The sequence below is a fragment of the Triticum urartu genome, chromosome 1A, assembly GCF_056163025.1.
Source record: "Triticum urartu cultivar PI428250 chromosome 1A, HENAU_Tu73, whole genome shotgun sequence".
NCBI classification, from domain to species: Eukaryota; Viridiplantae; Streptophyta; class Magnoliopsida; order Poales; family Poaceae; genus Triticum; species Triticum urartu.
The window spans coordinates 256,829,752-256,851,727 of NC_141873.1; the positions used below are offsets into that span (position 1 = coordinate 256,829,752).

A 21,976-nucleotide genomic window follows, 5' to 3' on the forward strand; every position below is an offset into this window, starting at 1 on the left:
AAAGATGGTCAAGACATAGAGGTCAAGTTCGTATCCCTTTGAAGGCATTTTTGTGAATTTATTATACACCGTGGTGCTACAATGTTGAACGGGCATTCTCACGTAATGGGTCGGCCCAGCCGGGGCTCCGTGCGTGCGTCACTGGCATATTTGACGCAAAATGCGTCAAGTAGGATCTCCCCGCTATAGTACACCATCAACATAGCTCAAGTTGCAACATTCAAACTTGTAGATTATTGTGCTGCCTGATTCTTCCGAGGCCTTAGCATGCTTACAGGGTGATGGCCTAGCTCGCTCAGCGTATGGTCATCTGGTTGCTGAAATCCAAACACTTATGGGAAGCCGGGAGTTTATTCCTCAGAAGTTTCGTAGGGAACAAAATAGGGTAGCAGATCGATTGGTGACATATAGTCGTACTGAGTGTAGCACTGCTGTATGACTACGCAGAGGACCCCGATGTATAGAGGAGCTCTTGCCTCTTGACTGTAACCCTATCATTTTGAAATAAAACTATTCCCCCCCCCCCCCCCCCCCCCCCCCCCCCCCCCCCCGAAAAAAAAAGAGAGCTCAAGTTGCAAATGAGCGGGTTGCAGTGAACGGCTGACGCAGCAAATCAGATAGGCGTCGATCCGATCTGCGCGTTGAAAAATGGCCTTTTCCTCTCGTTTGGACATAATGCATGAGTGGCCCAGTGTAGAAGAAATAGTTAGTTAGGCCTTGCATGGGCAGTGAAAACAAGGCCTACTATGCTGGCCCGTGTATTTCTAGAAAACTGGCCCCTATTTATTTTTTGAAGTTCGATACTGTTACAAACATTTCTGCTTCATGCAAGCAATCAGATTATCAGACAGATCACAGAAACATGTTTTGGTGTGCATCAGTGCATGGCGCAATCTGGTGCTTGTAGACATGGAAGTAGCAATGGAGTTCTAACAGAAAGAAGAATAAGTTTTCTTTCTGGTGTGTAGTTGTTTCATAGCCTTACAGGACCTCCCTAGACAGGGTCATGTACCACACAACAACTCATACATATCAGAGGGGATGATCAAGCGGTAAATCATTTCTCCGGATTTATGCAAGCGCAGCGAGTTTTGTTGTCCTCCGAACTGCAATGAGCAGCCGCGGCAGCCTCCCTGTCGGCGATAGAGCAATTCCTGGCTTGTTCACAGAGGAGACGCGTCACTCTCCTGTGCTTCCTACTGCAGCAAGCACCTGCAGCTTCAACCTACAAGCTAGCTCTAATGCCCCCATCATCTTGACCAGATCCTGGATAGCGTCACAGCTGTGACTATGAGTGAGTAGTGTATGTTGTACTGTCGTCTCCTCCTGGCGCTCAGACTCTGGAGCACGCCGCTATAGCCGGGCCGCCCCTCGTCTCCCTGGTGTTGTAGGAGCTGCACCCAGGACACTTTTGCGCCAGGACGTGGAAGCGCACGCTCGACTTCGCCCCGCAGTCGTTGCAGAGGATCCATACCTGGAAGAAGAAGAAGAAACACATCACTGTTTGTTCAGGTTCCAGCATTGGCAAGATGGTTACATGGTGTGGTTGTCAGTTTGTGGCTTACCACCTCGCAAAAAAAAAAAAAGTTTGTGGCTTACCATCTTCTTCTGGTAGAACTCTGGCATCGGCGTGGCGGCGACCTCCTGGTCGAGCTTCTGCCATGCATCGGTCATGTCGCAGGCCGACCGTGAGCAGACCGGGCACGAGAAGCTGGGGAAAACAAACCAACCAACCAAGCAAGCATCTTGATCAGATCAGACCCTCTCGTCCATTTCATGTGAACAAACAGCTGTCTGAAGAAATGCTTACTGATGATGAACCCTCATCTCGTTCAGGCATTCCAAATGGATCGTGTGCCCGCAGTGCAGTACGCTGATGTCCATAGTCGAGTCAAATAGGTACTGCGAATCAAAAACATGGTTGTCTTTAAAGATCAAGAATAGCTAAATCACGAGTGTTTAGGGCCTTGATTAGAGCAAAGCCTCACCTCGAAGCAGACAGGGCAGTTGTGATGCATTGCTCGTTCCACACAATGATGAGAGTCCTTCAAAACATTGCTGTAGCAACACCCTGCATGATTGCTGTTAGAGCCATCTTTAATGGAGAGACATGCCATGAAAAGCTTACAACACAGTAACTTTCACACCCAACGCACCGCATTTTTCGCAGTGGAAGAAGTTGTCTATGCCGCCAGTTCTGAAAAAGGAAAACAATGTATCCAACATTTGATCATTCTGGAAGAGAAAAACAGTAGACGTTTTGATGAAAAGAAGGATGACCGTAAATTAGGCACTTGCCTGCAGATGCCGCATCCATCGCAGTGGTACTGCTTCTTTGAGATCTGTAATAACAAGGTAACACAGCTGTCAGACATCGAAAATGAAAATGCTTAATAGAGTAACTATTCCTTGGCTCAGGAATGTGAACACGCTTACATCATCGTCAAAGAAGTTGCATTTTTCACAGAAGTATTTTCCCATGCATGCCCCGCAACCGGAGCAGTTCTGTTGCACCTGTTGATCCAAACGAGCAGTTTTCATGTCATGTCATGCCATTAGTACAGTCAAAAGGTAAAAGTTACTGTAGAATTACACGTACATCCTGTTCTTTGTTGCAGAGAGAGCAGATAACCTGTGATACATCACAAAGTAGAATAGCTTCAGTAAGTATGTGAGTTCATATGATTCCTACTGACTAGTGTTTTCTTTGGAGAGAAAAGAGAGAGAGAATAAGAAGTCCACTATAATTGCCCAATATAATTATGTGACGAGAGAGGTGGTGGACATGGACACATGGTGGAGCTAGCTACATGGCTACCGGATGCAATCATGGCCTTCAATTATGCGCCAGCTCAATCAGTGAAGTGCCGTTAAATCGAAATTAATCTTGATTGACAGCGAAGTATCCTTTGTCGTTTCCATTTCTTCCACTTTCCCCTTTCTCCGAGCCGCCTCCGTTGTGGTGACGCCGACACATCGTCGCATCCGCATGGACCTACCTAACAATCATGTGGAGTCGATGACCACGCCGGCCGGCCGGCCACTTGCGCCGATTCTGATGGCGTGAATCGAATATAAAACAGAAATATCAAGACCCGGCGGGTCATCCAAGATAAACCTTATCAGTTATCTGACGAAACGGGGCGGAAAAAAGATCTTGGGATGAGCGACCGGGCTCCCTTGGCCACTGCATGGCAGTTGGTGCCTTGGAACTGTCCATGCGTGCACAGCCATAACCATCGGATTGGAAGGGAGTGAGCAAGTGGGATTGCAATTCTACCGCCGGTACCCGAGTGGAGGAGGAAGAAGAAGAAGAAGAAGGTCGAAGGCATACAGCAAAACACGGAAGAACTGGGGTTGAATTCAGTAAGAGAGGGGGATAAGTTGCACGCACCTTGCTGATTTCGTGGCGGGGGATTTCGTGCCGGTCGAGGAGGTCCACCTCCAGCGAATTCTGCAGCAACCAGCACAAACAGGCCCAAATGTTTCAGAACCTGTCCGAATTCAGAGCACAGCCCGACCGACCGCGAAAACGCGCGGCATGGCGTTGGCGAGAAAGGAAAAGGCACTCTATCCAGACCTTAGCTTGGTTATGGCAATGCCGGCAGCCGAAGACCTCGCCGCAGCAGGGCGCCCGTATCCTGCACCTCCTCGTGTAATGCTCGCAGCTTCACCCGGAAACCACGAATCAGCGGCAAACCCGACAGAGACCATCTCTGAGTCTCGAACCGAAAAACTGCTTGGTTTGATTTGATTTGCTTACCCGTGCTGCTCTGCTCCCAAATCCATCTGTCCGGCCGTCTCTGCTTCCTCCGGGTTTCCTCTCTGGGAGAGGAGAAGGAGAGGCGATCAGCTCCGCCGGAAGGAAGGAAGGAATCGGAGTCCGGGAGAGGCTCGCTGCCGTACGTCCGCCCACGCGCACGCGCACGCGCCCGGCGTGAATTAATAAGAAAGAATGGGGAGCCTGTGTTGTGCGTGTTGGAGGAGAAACGCGGGACGCGGGCCGGATATATAGGCAGAGCAGAGGGGGGCTGGACCTGGACCAGCTTTTTGTTTTTTCATTTCATTCACGAGTTGAAGTTTTGCTTGTGTTCCAACTTCCAACATGTGGGATGGCCGCCACCTTCTTTCCATGAAGTGAATCCCAAGTTCAATACTCCGTATAATGTACTACTCCAAAAGACTTAAAAAAGGGAATTTCCGTTTGAGATGCAGTGGACATAACCATAAACTCGCTCACATGTCAACTCTTTTATCATCTTTTATTTGACGATATGATCGAAGCAAAACTTGTTGCTCCTCCCTCACGACTTGGTCACTGTTATTACTATTATTACTGTTATTACAGGTATGAATTATAAATCATTTTAATGACATGGCTAGTACTGTCCGATGGGTGATGCACTTAGACGTGAGCTGGAAAAGCTAATTGTACCTACCAACCCGTCAATCACCATCCGTATATCAACAAAAATAATGCAAGTTGCCAGCGGCAATACGCGCCCACGGAAACATACTGGGATAGTTTCCCAGGGTCGGCGGGAGGGGAGGTCGGCCTCGGACCAGTTCTGACGGTGCCGTGGCTGGATGCGGATTAGGATGACGGCGGTTACACCTTACAGGTAGGAGCGGATAGGATGCGGGGTCGCCGGATAGACCTGCCAACTAGGACCAGCTTGTGCACGACCATTCAAGGTTACCTTACCCATAATTTTTTCTTTTTTAAACAACCTAAATTCTGCATCTTTTTGGTGTTTTTTTTGCAGGAAAAACTGTTAATCTATTCATCTTTTTGGTGTTTCGAGGCTGCTGACCTGCAAATAGACACCATAAATATCAATTTTTTTCATCTGGACGTTGTCCGCAAACATGATGCGGGAGCCTTCCAACCAATGTTGTTTCCAAATTTATCCAGTTGGCCGGAGAGAGGAGAGGGGGACCATGCAGATGAAGAATGAGAAAAAAAAAGGAGAACCATGTGGTTACTTTTGGTTGGTCAGGTGGATGTATGGACTCCCGCAAAGCCTCCCACGTTCCTCCTCCGACCTTGCCTATTCATCCTTGTTCCTCCCCTCTCTTCTCCCTCGTCCGCGTTGTCCCGCCCTAACTCCGCCGCCACCCTTGCTCCGTCATCGGCAACACCACCAAAACACTCATCCCCTCCGTTCTCGCCCGTCTGGACACGGTCGCCAGCTCGGACGCTGTCGCGGTACGCTCCTGCTACTCCTGGACTACGCCTTGCCCTCAATGTGTTAGACAGAATGTCCGACCCATTATTTGTGATTGTTTTGTAGGCAAAACGATGGATTCTAATGGTTTGTTCGACGAGGTGTACGAACACACCGAGCTTGATGAATTGATTCAAAAGGAGTTCTTCGATTCGTCGGATTCAGACGAAGAAGCCGAGATGATGATGATCATGAGCATCCAACAAGAAATGGACCGGGAGGTGGAGCAGATTATCAACTTAAAGGGTTCGATCAAACGGAGAAGAGTTCTGAACCGGGATAGGGCCTCTCGAGCATGGCTACTCTACAAGGACTACTTTGCTCATGTCCCAGTTTTCCCTGATAAATGTTGATGACATGTTGTGTCATTTTGCATAATATGATTGTTGAGGACGAAGGTGATGATGCTGCCCAAACCCATGATTTTGACAAACCTAGAGAACAAGTCCACATCTCGGAACGACAAGATGCAGATCAGCTTATCATTTTTTTGCAGATGCATAGGAATCTTTGAGAACATCACGTGCACACACAGTTACTCAGTGATCTTGTGGAGCGTATGTGGACCCACAATAAAAGCCAAAGAGCTATTGTTTGAACAGTGCACTTCAAATAAATTTTATGTTCAAACATATATTTTCATTGCCAACAAATGTTTATTTACGTGTGATATTCACATGTACGATGGACGTGCATGGATTTGGGTTTTTGCATTTGATGAGTGTGGCCGCCCGGCAGCCGATATGAGGGACCATCCATGTGCACGTCCGGGCACATCCGTTTATGTTTAGGGGGCGGATTTGCCAAGTCTGGTTGTAGATGCTCCAACATATGAACCACATGTTAGAATTAAGATATGTTTTCATTGTTTGAACCCTTGCACGTGCTCTTTGAAACTAGACTCTGCATGAGTATATATTGACAAGCTTTTTGTGTGCAACTTTTTTATGCTACATTATGCAACTTTCATCACTACAGAATTCAACCTAAGTGCAACATGTGCCAACTTTCTATTTTAGGTAAACAAGTTGCACATCAACTGTTAGGAAGTTGGGCGGAGCAAAAGACAAAGTTTCACATCCACTAGTAGTGGTAGGTGGGACTAAGGTGCGCACATGTGGATGGAAAGTTGGACATCAATTGTTGGGCGGTTGGCCATGTGTGATGCCCCGAGACCGATGCTCGAGAAGACCTCCATATATTCCGGGTTTCGCCGTGTGTTTCATTTGTGCCTCCCCTTTTATTTTTTGCATTGCATCATGCCATCATCTCATAAATCTTTTACAACTCAACTAAATAAATGGCATGGATCTTTGATCCATTTAAATCGAGGGAATTCACATGGTGATTCTCTTTATAACATATCCTCCCGATATTAGGGAGCTATATTAAATATTTCATTTGTTGGAATTAACCGGAACACACTTGCAAAATAAATCTCAATGCCTTTGTTATCACAAACTCTTGGCCTCTAACTTTGCCCATATATCATTTCGTCATTTTCCGGAGCTCCACCTAAATTCTCAACATTTTTGGACACTTCCAAAACCTAGTCCTAGTTCAAACCCATTTGAACTAAATTCAAATGAGTTTGAATTTACATCTTCCAATCTTGGCCTTTTATATTTTCTTGGGACAAGCGCATTTTTGTGAGTCCAGGAAAATAATCCCCTTGCCCAAATTCTTGTCCACTCATTTCTTTTCTCTCCTTTTATTTCTTTGCTTTCCTGTTTTTGTGAGAGATTTGAAGAAGAGAGAGGTAGATGCCAGCAACAACAGCCGACCAGGCCTCTGGCCTTTCCCTCTCCATGGTCTGGCTCAGCAGATCGAGGTCCAACCAGCAGCCCCGCCGGCCTCTAAGGCCCATTTGGCCCAAGGCCATCTTGCAGCCCAGCCGCACTAACCCTAGCACCCCCTGGCCCGATTTCTCCCGATTTCCCTCTCCCTCCGCCGCCAGGAGACCCATCTCCTCGATCCCCATCCCCATCGACCCCTCTCCTCGATCCCCCTCGTCCTCCTCCCGAGCGCCACCCACGGGACCCGACGCGCCCCTTCTCTCCCTCCTCTCGCTATTTTCTTCGAGCAACAGGGAGTCGCGACCACGCCGCGCCGCTCCGGTGACCGAACGCCAACCACCGCAGTCGGCGACCTCCAGGAGGGCCACCCCGCGGACGACCCCGGGCCTCTCCACACGCGCCTGCGCCCATCGCTTCGCTCCCACAAGCGCGCAGCCGCCCCATGGCCCCTGCGTTCCTCACCCCGGCCATCTCCTGCTCATCGCCGGAGTCCCAGCTCTACCGCCTCGGTTCGCCTCGCTGCTGCTCTGCTCCACACCAGCCTCAACCTCCTTCCCTACGCGTGAGATGCGCTCCTCCATCAGCCACCTCGCGCCGGCTCCTTCTCCCTCGCGCCCGAAGCCTTGCCGCTGCCTGCGTACGTCTACCACTTTGCAGCCGCCGGAGCAGGACCTCCTCGTCGTGGCTTTGCCTCCGCTAGCAGCCTCCTGCTGCCTGTCAACTCCATATCCTTGAGCAGCCCAAGCCGCCGGGTGTTCCGGTCCGTGCACATCACCGTTGACCCGAGGAGACCACCACTGCAGCTGTGCATCGCGAGGTTGCTGCACTGGACGCCAAGTACCATGACCATCGCGCTCCGTTTCTTCACTGCCAAGACCGAGAGGATGCCAAGTACCATGACGACGAGGACCGCCAAGTTTGCCTACCGTCGTCAAGTGAACGACTACCATCACGCCAAGACCTGTAACCGGGACCGTCAGGCATCTTCGTTGAGATTTTTGCCAAGTACCACGACGGCCGTCGATCGCCAAGTACCTCTTCGTTTTGTCGAGACCGGCAAGTCCGAAGACCCCAAGTATCAGAGTGACCGATGCCTAGGACCCCGGGCAGGACCTCAGTACGACTACATGGTGATGGCTCCAAGTACCAAGAACGCGTGTACCACTACCGACGACTGAGACCCTGGATTCGACAAGTTCCTCACGGTGACCCTGAACATCTACGAGACATGCTCGACTTCAAACTGTGTACCACGTCGAACACGTACGGCTACACGTCGAACCGCCAAGACCCTGAACGACTACTGCCGCTAAAGTTCGCGAGTACAACTACTTCCACAACGCGTCGTGTACGACTACCTCCACCACGAACGTCCCGAGAACGTCTACTTCCTCTACTTTGCACCGAACGAGAACCGTCCCGTTTGCACGCTTCGAAGGTATAACCCCAAGACGACGCCCGTGAACGAATGAATGTATCTTGTATGAGATGCACCCTTGTTTTGCCTCGAGTCTGAACTATCGGAACGTTGCCCCTCTTTTGCCCTGCCACCGACATGTGGGAACCCAGTTACCGGGATCACCCCACCATCTTTTGCACGCTCCCATCACTTCCTTTTGCACTGGTATCCCCGTGGGCTACCAGATAACCGATATGTTGCCGTGGCATCATTTTCGTATTCGTTGTCGTGGCACCCCTTTCATTTCCGCCACGATGACAAATGCTTCATAATATGCTCTTGTTAACATTTTCTTAAAATTGCATAAACTTGAACATGACATCCGCATCATGATAAGAACATTTAATATGTTTAAAAATTGTTGTTGCATTAAATTGCTAATGCACATGAGGATTTATCGGAATTGTAGTTTGTTGTTCCGGACTCATTTAAACTTTCCTAGATAGGTAGTTTTTTGTATGCTTCACCTCTTGCCATGTTAACAAACATTTAATTTTGTTGAGTACCTAACCGAGATCGAACTAAATAACTTGAATGTGGTGTTTCGTCAATATGCAACGGAGTTGCATATTGAGCTCCACTTAATCTGTAGGATTGTTTGTGCACTTTGCCATGCCATGCCATGTATCATTAAACCGGACATGCATCATACTTGTTTGCGCATCGTGCCATGCTTATGTGGTGGTTGTTTACTATGTTGTTTGCTTCTTTCCAGTGTTGTTTCTTCGGGTTGGTTCCGATAACGTCGCGTTTGTGAGGACCCGTTCGACTACGTCCGTGTTTCTTCTTCATGGACTCGTTCTTCTTCCTTGCGGGATCTCAGGCAAGATGACCATACCCTCGAAATCACTTCTATCTTTGCTTGCTAGTCGCTCGCTCTTTTGCTATGCCTATGCTGCGATACCTACCACTTGCTTATCATGCCTCCCATATTGTTGAACCAAGCCTCTAACCCACCTTGTCCTAGCAAACCGTTGTTTGGCTATGTTACCACTTTGCTCAGCCCCTCTTATAGCGTTGTTAGTTGCAGGTGAAGATTGAAGTTTGTTCCTTGTTGGAACATGGCAATGTTGTTCCTTGTTGGAACATGTTTACTTGTTGGGATATCACAATATATCTTATTTAATTAATGCATCTATATACTTGGTAAAGGGTGGAAGGCTCGGCCTTATGCCTGGTGTTTTGTTCCACTCTTGCCGCCCTAGATTCCGTCATATCGGTGTTATGTTCCCGGATTTTGCGTTCCTTACGCGGTTGGGTAATGATGGGAACCCCTTGACAGTTCGCCTTGAATAAAACTCCTCCAGCAAGGCCCAACCTTAGTTTTAACATTCGCCACCTATCCTTTTCCCTTGGGAGTCGCGCATCCTGAGGGTCATCTTTATTTTAACCCCACCGGGCCAGTGCTTGTCTAAGTGTTGGTCCGAACTAGAGTCCTTTGCAGCGCCACCTCGGGGAAACTTGAGGGCTGGTTTTAGTTGTACGGAGCGCTCATCCGGTGTTGCCCTGAGAATGAGATATGTGCAGCTCCTATCAGGATGTCGGCGCATCGGGCGGTCTTGCTGGTCTTGTTTTACCTGTCGAAATGTCTTGTAACCGGGATTCCGAGCCTGATCGGGTCTTCCCGCTAGAAGGAATATCCTTCGTTGACCGTGAGAGCTTGTGATGGGCTAAGTTGGGACACCCCTGTAGGGATTTGAACTTTCGAAAGCCGTGCCCGCGGTTATGGGCAGATGGGAATTTGTTAATGTCCGGTTGTAGAAAACCTGAAGTTGACCTTAATTAAAATGCACCAACCGCGTGTGTTACCATGACGGTCTCTTCTCGGCGGGGTCCGGGAAGCGAACACGGTGTTGGAGTTATGCTTGACGTAGGTTGTTCTAGGATCACTTCTTGATCATAGTTTCTCGACCGTGCTTTGCCTTCTCTTCTCGCTCTCATTTGTGTATGTTAGCCACCATATATGCTAGTCGCTTGCTGCAGCTCCACCTCATACCTTTTACCTTACCCATAAGCTTAAATAGTCTTGATCGCGAGGGTGTGAGATTGCTGAGTCCCCGTGGCTCACAGATACTTTCAAAACCAGTTTGCAAGTGCTGATGTTACCAAGCAGGTGACGCAACCAAGCTCAAGGAGGAGCTCGATGAAGATCTTGTCCTTTGTGTTGTTCCGTTCTAGTTGATCAGTAGTGGAGCCCAGTTGGGGTCGATCGGGGACCTTGTCGCATTTGGGGTTCTTCTTTTATTTTGGTTCCGTAGTCGGACCTTGATTGTATTTGGTTGATGTAATGCTTTATTCATGTAATTGTGTGAAGTGGCGATTGTAAGCCAACTATGTATCTCTTTCCCTTATGTATTACATGGGTTGTGTGAAGATTACCTCACTTGCGACATTGCTTTCAATGCGGTTATGCCTCTAAGTCGTGCTTCGACACGTAGGAGATATAGCCGCATCGAGGGCGTTACACCATGGCAGCATAAAAAGTTTCACATCTCACTCACAAAGATAGGTGGCATGGTGAAACTGCACGTCCACGAGAGCGGAGAAGTGGCACATCGACTGCTAGGCAGTTGGCCAGGCAGCATCCGAAGTTACACATCCACTATTAGGAAGTTGGTTGGGGCAGCATACGAAGTTGCTCATCTCACTCGTAAATATAGGTGGGGTAGTGAAAACTACACGTCCACGGGGAGAGGGAAAGTTGCACATCGACTGCTAGGCAGTTCACTACTAGGGAAAATCCTAGTAGGAGGGCGGGTTGGAGGCATAGTAGTGGCGGGGGGGGGGGGGGGTGAGGGAGTCCCTGGATTATGGGGTCCTCGGGTGATCGGGCTGTACAACTTGGGCCGAACTGATGGGCTGTGAAGATACAAGGTAGAAGACCTTCCCCGTGTCCGGGTAGGACTCTCTTATGCGTGGATGGCAAGCTTAATGTCCGGGTGTGTATTTTCCTTTCTCTGTAAACCGACTCTGTACAACCCTAGCCCCCCGGTGTCTATATAAACCGGAGGGTTTAGTCCGTAGAGGCTAACACAAATCATATAGGCTAGACATCTAAGGTTTAGCTATTACGATCTCGAGGTAGACCGACTCTTGCAACCCCTATACTCATCAAATACTATCAAGCAGGACGTATGGTTTTACCTCCATTAAGAGGGCCTGAACCTGGGTAAACATCGTGTGCCCCTTGTCTCCTATTACCTTCGATCCTCAGACGCATAGTTCAGGACCCCCTACCCGAGATCGGCCGGTTTTGACACCGACATTGGTGCTGGTGCTTTCATTGAGAGTTCCATTGTGTTGTCGATGGTGGGGTCGATGGCTCGCCTTGTCATTAATGACAACATTACCTCTGGAGAAGCCCTAGCTCCGGGACAGCTCCTCCAGCTCGGCGGTTTCACCATGGGCGCCCGTGGGGCCTTTAAGCCAAGGACAACCCTCGAGATCGCTAAACATCGTCTTCACGTCGGCCTCGAGCACCCCGAAAAGATGGATCCAACAGACGTTTCATCTTTAAACGAACTACTTGATCACATCGCCGCCCTGGGAGTAGCAACCGACTACGATTGGATTGGGCTTAAACCCGATCGGAAGGAAATCAGGTCCCCGCCGATCACCCATATGGTAGCGGTCATGGAGGAACAAGCCGATGATACTTCTCCCCCTAAGTTGAGAACAAGCTATGTTCGGATTTTCGAGTCACACGAGCCGGATACCCATCTTCGGGAAGAGACCTCATGTCCTCCAAACATAGAACTGGGCGTTTAGCCCGAAGATTGCCAGGACGCTCCGGACCCTGGACCGGTGACTTCGCAAATTCTTCAAATTACGAATGCAATAATGGGTCAAGATTCGGATTTTAGCCCGCCCACCCACCACATGCAATATTCCCCAAACAACTCAGGTCCTCCAGACGTATGCGACCTAATGTACGTGCGACAGCAACCTGAGGAAACAGTCCACCACTTTTGGGCCAGGTTCCTCCTTGTTAAAAACAAGATCAAGGACTGTCGTGACGATGACGCGGTTTCAATATTTCGTCGTAATTGCACGGACGAGGGAATCCTTAACGCCCTCAACCACCACCTCATACCGCACTTTGCAGATCTGACACACATCATACAGAAGTACAATGCAATGGAAAGCACCTCGAAGGCACAAACAACTCGGTGGGAACCTCCGGCCTTCAAGAAACCCACCGGACGGACAAAAAAACTACAAAAAAGACAAATCCATGACATTTTGGGCCGAACGAAATTTTTTCTGTCATACTTATGACACTTCTATGATGATAATTGTGACAAAACGCGGTATCATCATAGATGTGGTGGGGTCCTACTTCTATGATAAAAAATCATGATAGAAAATGGGCTTTTCGTCCTGGGAGGGCCGGAGACGTAGTGGCATGACATTCTTTGGGCCATCCATGACGGAAAAAACCGTGGTAGAAGCGAGGGCGAGGAATATATCGCGCAGTTCCCGGTTACGGTGGGTGGTCGGGGGCCGAGCGATGCGCGTTTCTCTCATACGTACGCGCGTGTTTGCGAGGCGTTGGGCTCTAACTGAACCCGAGCGAGGCGTTGGTCTCTAACTGAACCTGAGTGCACTGCAGGCTACGCGTTACTGAACCCGAGCGATCAATCAATCCCTTGTTGTTAACTAAACCCAAGTGTGATTCCTTCGCTACTGTTGCTAACTGAAGTCGATCGATGCTGCCTCTGGATGAACAGTGAGCGTTGTTGAGGGGGTTTGGATGAACAGTTCCCGGTGGGGGGTTGGATGAACAGGAACCCATGGTAGTAGAGGCTGTTGCCGCTGGATGAACAGTACCCCGACCGATCGAGTCGGTGGATGAACAGGACCCCGTGGAGGGCTGGTTGAACAGTAGCCGGTGGAGGGCTGGTTGAATAGTAGCCGGTGGAGGGCTGGATGAACAGTAGCCCGTGGAGGGGTCGTTGAACAGGACCTCCGTGGGGAGGGCTGGTTGAACAGTAGCCGGTGGAGGAGCACGCGGTGGAGGCTGGATGAACAGGAGCCCGTGGATGAACAGTCGCAGGTGGAGGCTGGAGGAGGTCGACGGTGGATGAATAGGAGCTCGTGGAGGCTGGAGGAGGTCGACGGTGGAGATGAACAGTATCCCGTGGAGTCCCGTTTTGTGGTACGCCACACCCATCCTGATGAACAGGACCCCCGTTTCGACCGTAGCGCTCCAACACAAGTCCGTTTCCTCCGTTTTGCGGTATGCCACACCCTCTCGATCAACAGGACCCCGTTTCGACCATAGGAGGTCCGTTTCCTCCATTTTGCAGTATGCCAGACCCCTCCCAATGAACAGGATCCCGTTTCCACCATGGCCGGTCGAACACAAGGCCGTTTCCTCCATTCTACGGTATGCCAGGCCTCGTTTCCGTCGCCTGTTCCGTCCAAGCCGGTTGGCTCCCGATGAACAACATGCGTTTTGTTGCGTCCCGATGAACACGACACATTCCGTTGCCTCCCCATGAACACGACGACGACGCAGTTTCTCCGTTCCGACCCAGTCATGTACACGAGCCCTGGCCCTACGTATGCGTGAGTAGGCGTTCGAGACCCCGCCCGTATGTACGTATGTGGCCATATTTTCTTTCTTGCACCCTGGCCGATGTACGTACGTGTACATGCTACGTGCGCGCCTCTACTACCACACGTGCGCGCCTCTACTACCACACGTGCACTTCCTTACACGGCCACGGTTCATTGCTGCAGCCTGCAGACAGACCGATCGACCAGTATGTATGTACACGTTCGCGACCAGAATGACAACACTACATATGCTTCGACTGGGTGGGTCCCGACTGTCAGGAACTTCCTTGCGTGCGAAGATGTAGCTGGTGGGTCCCAGCAGTCAGGGGGCAAATCATTTTTTTGCCCGTAATATGGATGCACTTCCTTGCGTGCGAAGATGTAGCTGCTGGGTCCCAGCAGCCAGGGGGGAAACATTTTTTTTTTGCGAAACACGATGGCCCGTCCGGTGGGTCCCTGCTGTCAGGTGGAGGAATCATTATTTTGCGCGTAATAAGGAGGCATTTCCTTGCTACGGCCGTGGACCCAGTTGTCAGCCTCTTCATGTACATGTAACGCCCTCGATGCGGCTATATCTCTCACGTGTCGAAGCACGACTTAGAGGCATAACCGCATTGAAAGCAATGTCGCAAGTGAGGTAATCTTCACACAACCCATGTAATACATAAGGGAGAAAGATACATAGTTGGCTTACAATCACCACTTCACACAATTACATGAATATAGCATTACATCAACCAGATACAATCAAGGTCCGACTACGGAACCAAAATAAAAGAAGACTACCCCAAAAGCTACACAGATCCCTGATCGACCCCAACTGGGCTCCACTACTAATCAACTAGAACGAAATAACACAAAGGACAAGATCTTCATCGAGCTCCTCCTTGAGCTTGGTTGCGTCACCTGCTCGGTAACATCGGCACCTACAAACTGGTTTTGGAAGTATATGTGAGTCACGGGGACTCAGCAATCTAACACCCTCGTGATCAAGACTATTTAAGCTTATAGGTAAGGTAAAGGTATGAGGTGGAGCTGCAACAAGCGACTAGCATATTTGGTGGCTAACATACGCAAATGAGAGCGAGAAGAGAAGGCAAAGCACGGTCGAACAACTATGATCAAGAAGTGATCTTAGAACAACCTACTGTTGGGGAACGTAGCAGAAATTCAAAATTTTCCTACGTGTCACCAAGATCTATCTATGGAGAGACCAGCAATGAGGGGAAGGAGAGTGCATCTACATACCCTTGTAGATCGCTAAGCGGAAGCGTTCAAGTGAACGGGGTTGATGGAGTCATACTCGTCGTGATTCAAATCACCGATGATCAACTGCCGAACGCACGGCACCTCCGCGTTCAACACACGTATAGCCCGGTGACTTCTCCCATGCCTTGATCCAGCTAGGAGAGAGGGAGAGGTTGAGGAAGACTCCATCCAGCAGCAGCACAACGGCGTGGTGGTGGTGGAGGAGCGTGGCAATCCTGCAGGGCTTCGCCAAGCACCACGGGAGAGGAGAAGGACTTAGGAGAGAGGGAGGGGCTGCACCAAAGGCATAAGGTGTGTCTTAGAGGCCCTCCTACCCCACTATATATAGGGATCCCAAGGGGGGGGTGCGCCAGCCCCTAGGAGATCCAATCTCCAAGGGGGCGGCGGCCAGGGGAGAAGTCCTGCCCCCCAAGGCACCTAGGAGGTGCCTTCCCCTGCTGGGACTCTTCCTTTAGGGTTTCCCCAGGCGCATGGGCCTCTTGGGGCTGGTGCCCTTGGCCCATGTAGGCCAAGGCTCACCCCCTACAGCCCATGTGTCCCCCGGGGTAGGTGGCCCAACCCGGTGGGCCCCCGGGGCCCTTCCGGTGGTCCCGGTACAATACCGATGACCCCGAAACTTGTCCCGATGGCCGAAACATGACTTCCTATATATAAATCTTTACCTCCGGACCATTCCAGAACTCCTCGTGACGTCCGGGATCTCATCCGAGACTCCGAACAACATTCGGTAACCACAAACAAGCTTCCTTTATAACCCTAGCGTCATCGAACCTTAAGTGTGTAGACCCTACGGGTTCGGGAGACATGCAGACATGACCGAGATGTTCTCCGGTCAATAACCAACAGCGGGATCTGGATACCCATGTTGGCTCCCACATGTTCCATGATGTCAAGGACTTAATCAATCCCGTATACAATTCCCTTTGTCTAGCGGTATTGTACTTGCCCGAGATTCGATCGTCGGTATCCCTATACCTTGTTCAATCTCGTTACCGGCAAGTCTCTTTACTCATTCCGTAACACATCATCCCGTGATCAACTCTTTGGTCACATTGCGCATATGATGATGTCCTACCGAGTGGGCCCAGAGATACCTCTCCGCTTACACGGAGTGACAAATCCCAGTCTCGATTCGTGCCAACCCAACAGACACTTTCGGAGATACCTGTAATGCACCTTTATAGTCACCCAGTTACGTTGTGACGTTTGATACACCCAAAGCATTCCTACGGTATCCGGGAGTTGCACAATCTCATGGTCTAAGGAAATGATACTTGACATTAGAAAAGCTATAGCATATGAACTACACGATCTAGTGCTATGCTTAGGATTGGGTCTTGTCCATCACATCATTCTCCTAATGATGTGATCCCGTTATCAACGACATCCAATGTCCATGGTTAGGAAACCGTAACCATCTATTGATCAACGAGCTAGTCAACTAGAGGCTTACTAGGGACATGGTGTTGTCTATGTATCCACACATGTATCTGAGTTTCCTATCAATACAATTATAGCATGGATAATAAACAATTATCATGAACAAGGAAATATAATAATAACTAATTTATTATTGCCTCTAGGGCATATTTCCAACAGTCTCCCACTTGCACTAGAGTCAATAATCTAGTTCACATCGCCATGTGATTAACACTCACAGGTCACATCGCCATGTAACCAACATCCAAAGAGTTTACTAGAGTCAATAATCTAGTTCACATCACTATGTGATTAACACTCAATGAGTTCTGGGTTTGATCATGTTGCTTGTGAGAGAGATTTTAGTCAACGGGTCTGAACCTTTCAGATCCGTGTGTGCTTTACAAATCTCTATGTCATCTCCTAGATGTAGCTACCACGTTCTATTTGGAGCTATTCCAAATAACTGTTCTACTTGGAGTTATTCTAAATTGTTGCTCCATTATACGTATCTGGTATCTCTATCGGAGCTATCCGGATAGGTGTTAATCTTGCATCGACGTAACGCTTTACGACGAACTCTTTTACCACCTCCATAATCAAGAAAAATTCCTTAGTCCACTAGTTACTAAGGATAACTTTGACCGCTGTACTGTGATCCATTCTTGGATCACTCTTGTATCCCTTGACTGACTCATGGCAAGGCACACTTCAGGTGCGGCACACAGCATAGCATACTATAGAGCCTATGTCTTAAGCATAGGGGACGACCTTCGTCCTTTCTCTCTATTCTGCCGTGGTCGAGCTTTAAGTCTTAACTTCATACCTTACAACTCAGGCAAGAACTCCTTCTTTGACTGATCCATCTTGAACAACTTTAAGATCATGTCAAGGTATGTGCTCATTTGAAATTACCATTAAGCGTTTTGATCTATCCTTATAGATCTTGATGCTCAATGCTCAAGTAGCTTAATCCAGGTTCTCCATTGAAAACACTTTCCAAATAACCCTATATGCTTTCCAGAAATTCTACGTCATTTCCGATCAACAATATGTTAAAACATATACTCATCAGAAATTCTATAGTGCTCCCACTCACTTCTTTGGAAATACAAGTTTCTCATAAACTTTGTATAAACCCAAAATCTTTGATCATCTCATCAAGTGTACATTCCAACTCCGAGATGCTCACTCCAGTCCTCAGAAGGATTGCTGGAGCTTTGCATCCTTATTAGCATCTTTTCAGGATTGACAAAACCTTTCGGTTGTATCACATACAACCTTTCCTCAAGAAAATCGTCGAGGAAACAATGTCTTGACATCCTATCTGCAAGATTTCATAAATAATGCAGTAATTGCTAATATAATTCCAACAGACTCTTAGCATCGCTACGAGTGAGAAAGTCTCACCATAGTCAACTCCTTGAACTTGTCGGAAAACATCTTAACAACAAGTCGAGCTTTCTTAACGGTGATACTTACCATCATTGTCCGTCTTCCTTTTAAAATCCATCTACACTCAACAACCTTACGACCATCAAGTAGTTCTTCCAAAGTCTACACTTTGTTTTCATATATGGATCCTCTCTCGGATTATATGGCCTCGAGCCATTTATCGGAATCCGAGCCCACCATCGCTTCTCCACAGCTCGTAGGTTCATTGTTGTCTAGCAACATGACTTATAAGACAGGATTACGCACCACTCAGAAGTAGTACGCATCCTTGTCATCCCACGAGGTTTGGGAGTGACTTGATTCGAAGTCTCTATCAATATCATAAGCTTCCACTTCAATTGGTATAGGTGCCACAGGAACAACTCTTTGTGCCCTGCTATACACTAGTTGAAGTGACGGTTCAATAACCTCATCAAGTCTCCACCATCCTCCCACTCAATTCTTTCGAGAGAAACTTTTCCTCGAGAAAGGACCCGATTCTAGAAACAATCCTTTATTGCTTTCGGATCTGAGACAGGAGGTATACCCAACTGTTTTTGGGTTGTCCTATGAAGATGCATTTATCCGCTTTGGGTTCGAGCTTTATCGGCCTGAAACTTTTCCACATAAGCGTCGCAGCCCCAAACTTTTAAGAAATGACAGCTTAGGTTTCTCTAAACCATAGTTCATACGGTGTCATCTCATCGGAATTACGTGGTGCCCTATTTAAAGTGAATGTGGTTGTCTCTAATGCTTAACCCATAAACTATTGTGGTAATTCGATAAGAGACATCATGGTATGCATCATATCCAATAGGGTGCAGTTATGATGTTCGGACACACCATCACACTATGGTGTTCCAGGCTATATTAGTTGTGAAACGATTTCCACAATGTCTTAATTCTGTGCCAAACTTGTAACTCAGATATTCATCTCTATGATCATATCATAGATCTTTTATCCTCTTGCCACGACGATCTTTCACCCTGAAATTACTTGAACCTTTCAATAATTCAGACTCGTGATTCATCAAGTAAATATACTCAACATCTACTCAAATCATTTGTGAAGTAAGAACATAACGATATCCACTACATGCCTCAGCATTCATTGGACTGCACACATCAAAATGTATTACTTCCAACAAGTTGCTTTCCAGTTCCATTTTACTGAAACCGGGGCTTTCAGTCATCTTGCCCATGTGGTATGATTTGCATGTCTCAAGTGATTCAAAATCAAGTGAGTTCAAACGGTCCATTTGCATACATACCAATAGACATGGTTCGCATGTCTCAAACTTTTCAAAAAACGAGTGAGCCCAAAGATCCATCAACATGGAGCTTCTTCATGCGTTTTATACCGATATGACTTACGTGGCAGTGCCACAAGTAGGTGGTACTATCATTACTATCTTTTGGCATGAACATGTGTATCACTACGATCGAGATTCAATAAACCATTCATTTTAGGTGTAAGACCATTGAAGGTATTATTCAAATAAACAGAGTAACCATTATTCTCCTTAAATGAATAACCGTATTGCGATAGACATAATCCAATCATGTCTATGCTCAACACAAACACCAAACTCGATGGTAGAAGGAGCGTACGATATTTGATTATATCAACATTGGAAACACTTCCAACACGTATCATCAGCTCACCTTTAGCTAGTCTCCATTTATTCCGTAGCTTTTATTTCGAGTTACTAACATTTAGCAACCGAACCGGTATCTAATACCCTGGTGCTACTAGGAGTACTAGTAAAGTACACATCAACACAATGTATATCCAATATACTTCTATCGACCTTGCCAGCCTTCTCATCTACCAAGTATCTAGGGTAATTCTGCTCCAATGGCTGTTCCCCTTATTACAGAAGCACTTAGTCTCGGGTTTGGGTTCAACCTTGGGTCTCTTCACTAGAGCAGCAGCTGAATTGCCGTTCCATGAAGTATCCCTTCTTGCCCTTGCTCTTCTTGAAACTAGTGGTTTCACCAACCATCAACAATTGATGCTCCTTCTTGATTTCTACTTTTGTGGTGTCAAACATCGCGAATATCTCAAGGATCATCATATATGTCCCCGATATATTATAGTTCATCACGAAGCTCTAGCAGCTTGGTGGTAATGACTTCGGAGAAACATCACTATCTCATCTGGAAGATCAACTCCCACTCGATTCAAATGATTGTTGTACTCAGACAATCTGAGCACAAGCTCAACAATTGAGCTTTTCTCCCTTAGTTTGCAGGCTAAGAGAATCGTCGGAGGTCTTATACCTCTTGACGTGGGCACGAGCCTGAAATCCCAATTTCAGCCCTCAAAACATCTCATATGTTTTGCAACGTTTCAAAAACGTCTTCGGTGCCTCAACTCTAAACCGTTTAACTGAACTATCATGTAGTTATCAAAACGTGTATGTCAGATGTTCGCAACATCCACAGACGACGTTCGAGGTTCAGCACACTGAGCGGTGCATTAAGGACATAAGCCTTCTATGAAGCAATGAGGACAATCCTCAGTTTACGGACCTAGTCCACATAATTGCTACTATCAACTTTCAACTAATTTTTCTCTAGGAACATATCTAAACAGTAGAACTAAAGCGCGAGCTACGACATAATTTGCAAAAACCTTTTGACTATGTTCAGGATAATTAAGTTCATCTTATGAACTCCCACTCAGATAGACATCCCTCTAGTCATCTAAGTGATTACATGATCCGAGTCAACTAGCCCGTGTCCGATCATCATGTGAGACGGACTAGTTAACGTCGGTGAACATCTTCATGTTGATCATATCTTCTATACGACTCATGCTCGACCTTTCGGTCTTCTGTGTTCTGAGGCCATGTCTGTACATGCTAGGCTCGTGAAGTTAACCCTAAGTGTTTTGCTGTGTAAAACTGTCTTACACCCGTTGTATGTGAACGTAAGGATCTATCACACCCGATCATCACGGCGTGCTTCGAAACGACGAACTGTAGCAACGGTGCACAGTTAGGGGAGAACACTTCTTGAAATTTTAATGAGGGATCATCTTATTTACTACCGTCGTTCTAAGCAAATAAGATGTATAAACATGATAAACATCACATGCAATCAAATAGTGACATGATATGGCCAATATCATATAGCTCCTTTGATCTCCATCTTGGGGCTCCATGATCATCTTGTCACCGGCATGACACCATGATCTCCATCATCATGATCTCCATCATCGTGTCTTCTTGAAGTTGTCACGTCATCTATTACTTCTACTACTACAGCTAACGGTTAGCAATAAAGTAAAGTAATTACATGACGTTTAAGTTGACACGCAGGTCATAAATAAATAGACAATTCCTATGGCTCCTGCCGGTTGTCATACTCATCGACATGCAAGTCGTGATTCCTATTACAAGAACATGATCAATCTCATACATCACATATATCATTCATCACATCCTTTGGCCATATCACATCACATAGCATACCCTGCAAAAACAAGTTAGACGTCCTCTAATTGTTGTTTGCATGTTTTACGTGGCTGCTATGGGTTTCTAGCAAGAACGTTTCTTACCTACGCAAAGACCACAACGTGATATGCCAATTGCTATTTACCCTTCATAAGGACCCTGTTCATCGAATCCGATCTGACTAAAGTGGGAGAGACAACACCCGCCAGCCACCTTATGCAACTAGTGCATGTTTGTCGGTGGAACCGGTCTCACGTAATAGCTCATGATGCCACTGTTGGGGAACGTAGCAGAAATTCAAAATTTTCCTACGTGTCACCAAGATCTATCTATGGAGATACCAGCAAT

The 21,976-nt window shown here is 47.6% G+C and overlaps 1 protein-coding gene across 1 annotated transcript; it reads right to left on the reverse strand.

Annotated features, from left to right (window-relative positions):
* Positions 1-922: 922 nt before the first annotated feature.
* Positions 923-3,997, reverse strand: LOC125555604 (CHY-type/CTCHY-type/RING-type Zinc finger protein). The gene is made up of 11 exons (XM_048718508.2): positions 3,764-3,997; positions 3,581-3,668; positions 3,395-3,454; positions 2,600-2,632; positions 2,437-2,514; positions 2,299-2,342; positions 2,157-2,197; positions 1,989-2,071; positions 1,811-1,902; positions 1,600-1,711; positions 923-1,474 (listed from the first exon to the last, which is right to left on the reverse strand). The coding sequence occupies exons 1-11, from the start codon at positions 3,787-3,789 to the stop codon at positions 1,334-1,336; spliced, it is 798 nt and encodes a 265-aa protein (XP_048574465.1). The 5' UTR covers positions 3,790-3,997; the 3' UTR covers positions 923-1,333.
* Positions 3,998-21,976: the final 17,979 nt, after the last annotated feature.

What these genes read in the sequence shown, in the direction of transcription:
- LOC125555604 (XM_048718508.2), bottom strand. Translation starts at nt 3,789, where the DNA reads ATGGATTTGGGAGCAGAGCAGCACGG. An exon ending in TCTGCAACAAAGAACAGGAT is followed by an intron (nt 2,515 to 2,599) that starts GTACGTGTAATT and finishes TTGGATCAACAG; the next exon opens with GTGCAACAGAACTGCTCCGG. An exon ending in GATGGATGCGGCATCTGCAG is followed by an intron (nt 2,198 to 2,298) that starts GCAAGTGCCTAA and finishes TTCCTTTTTCAG; the next exon opens with AACTGGCGGCATAGACAACT.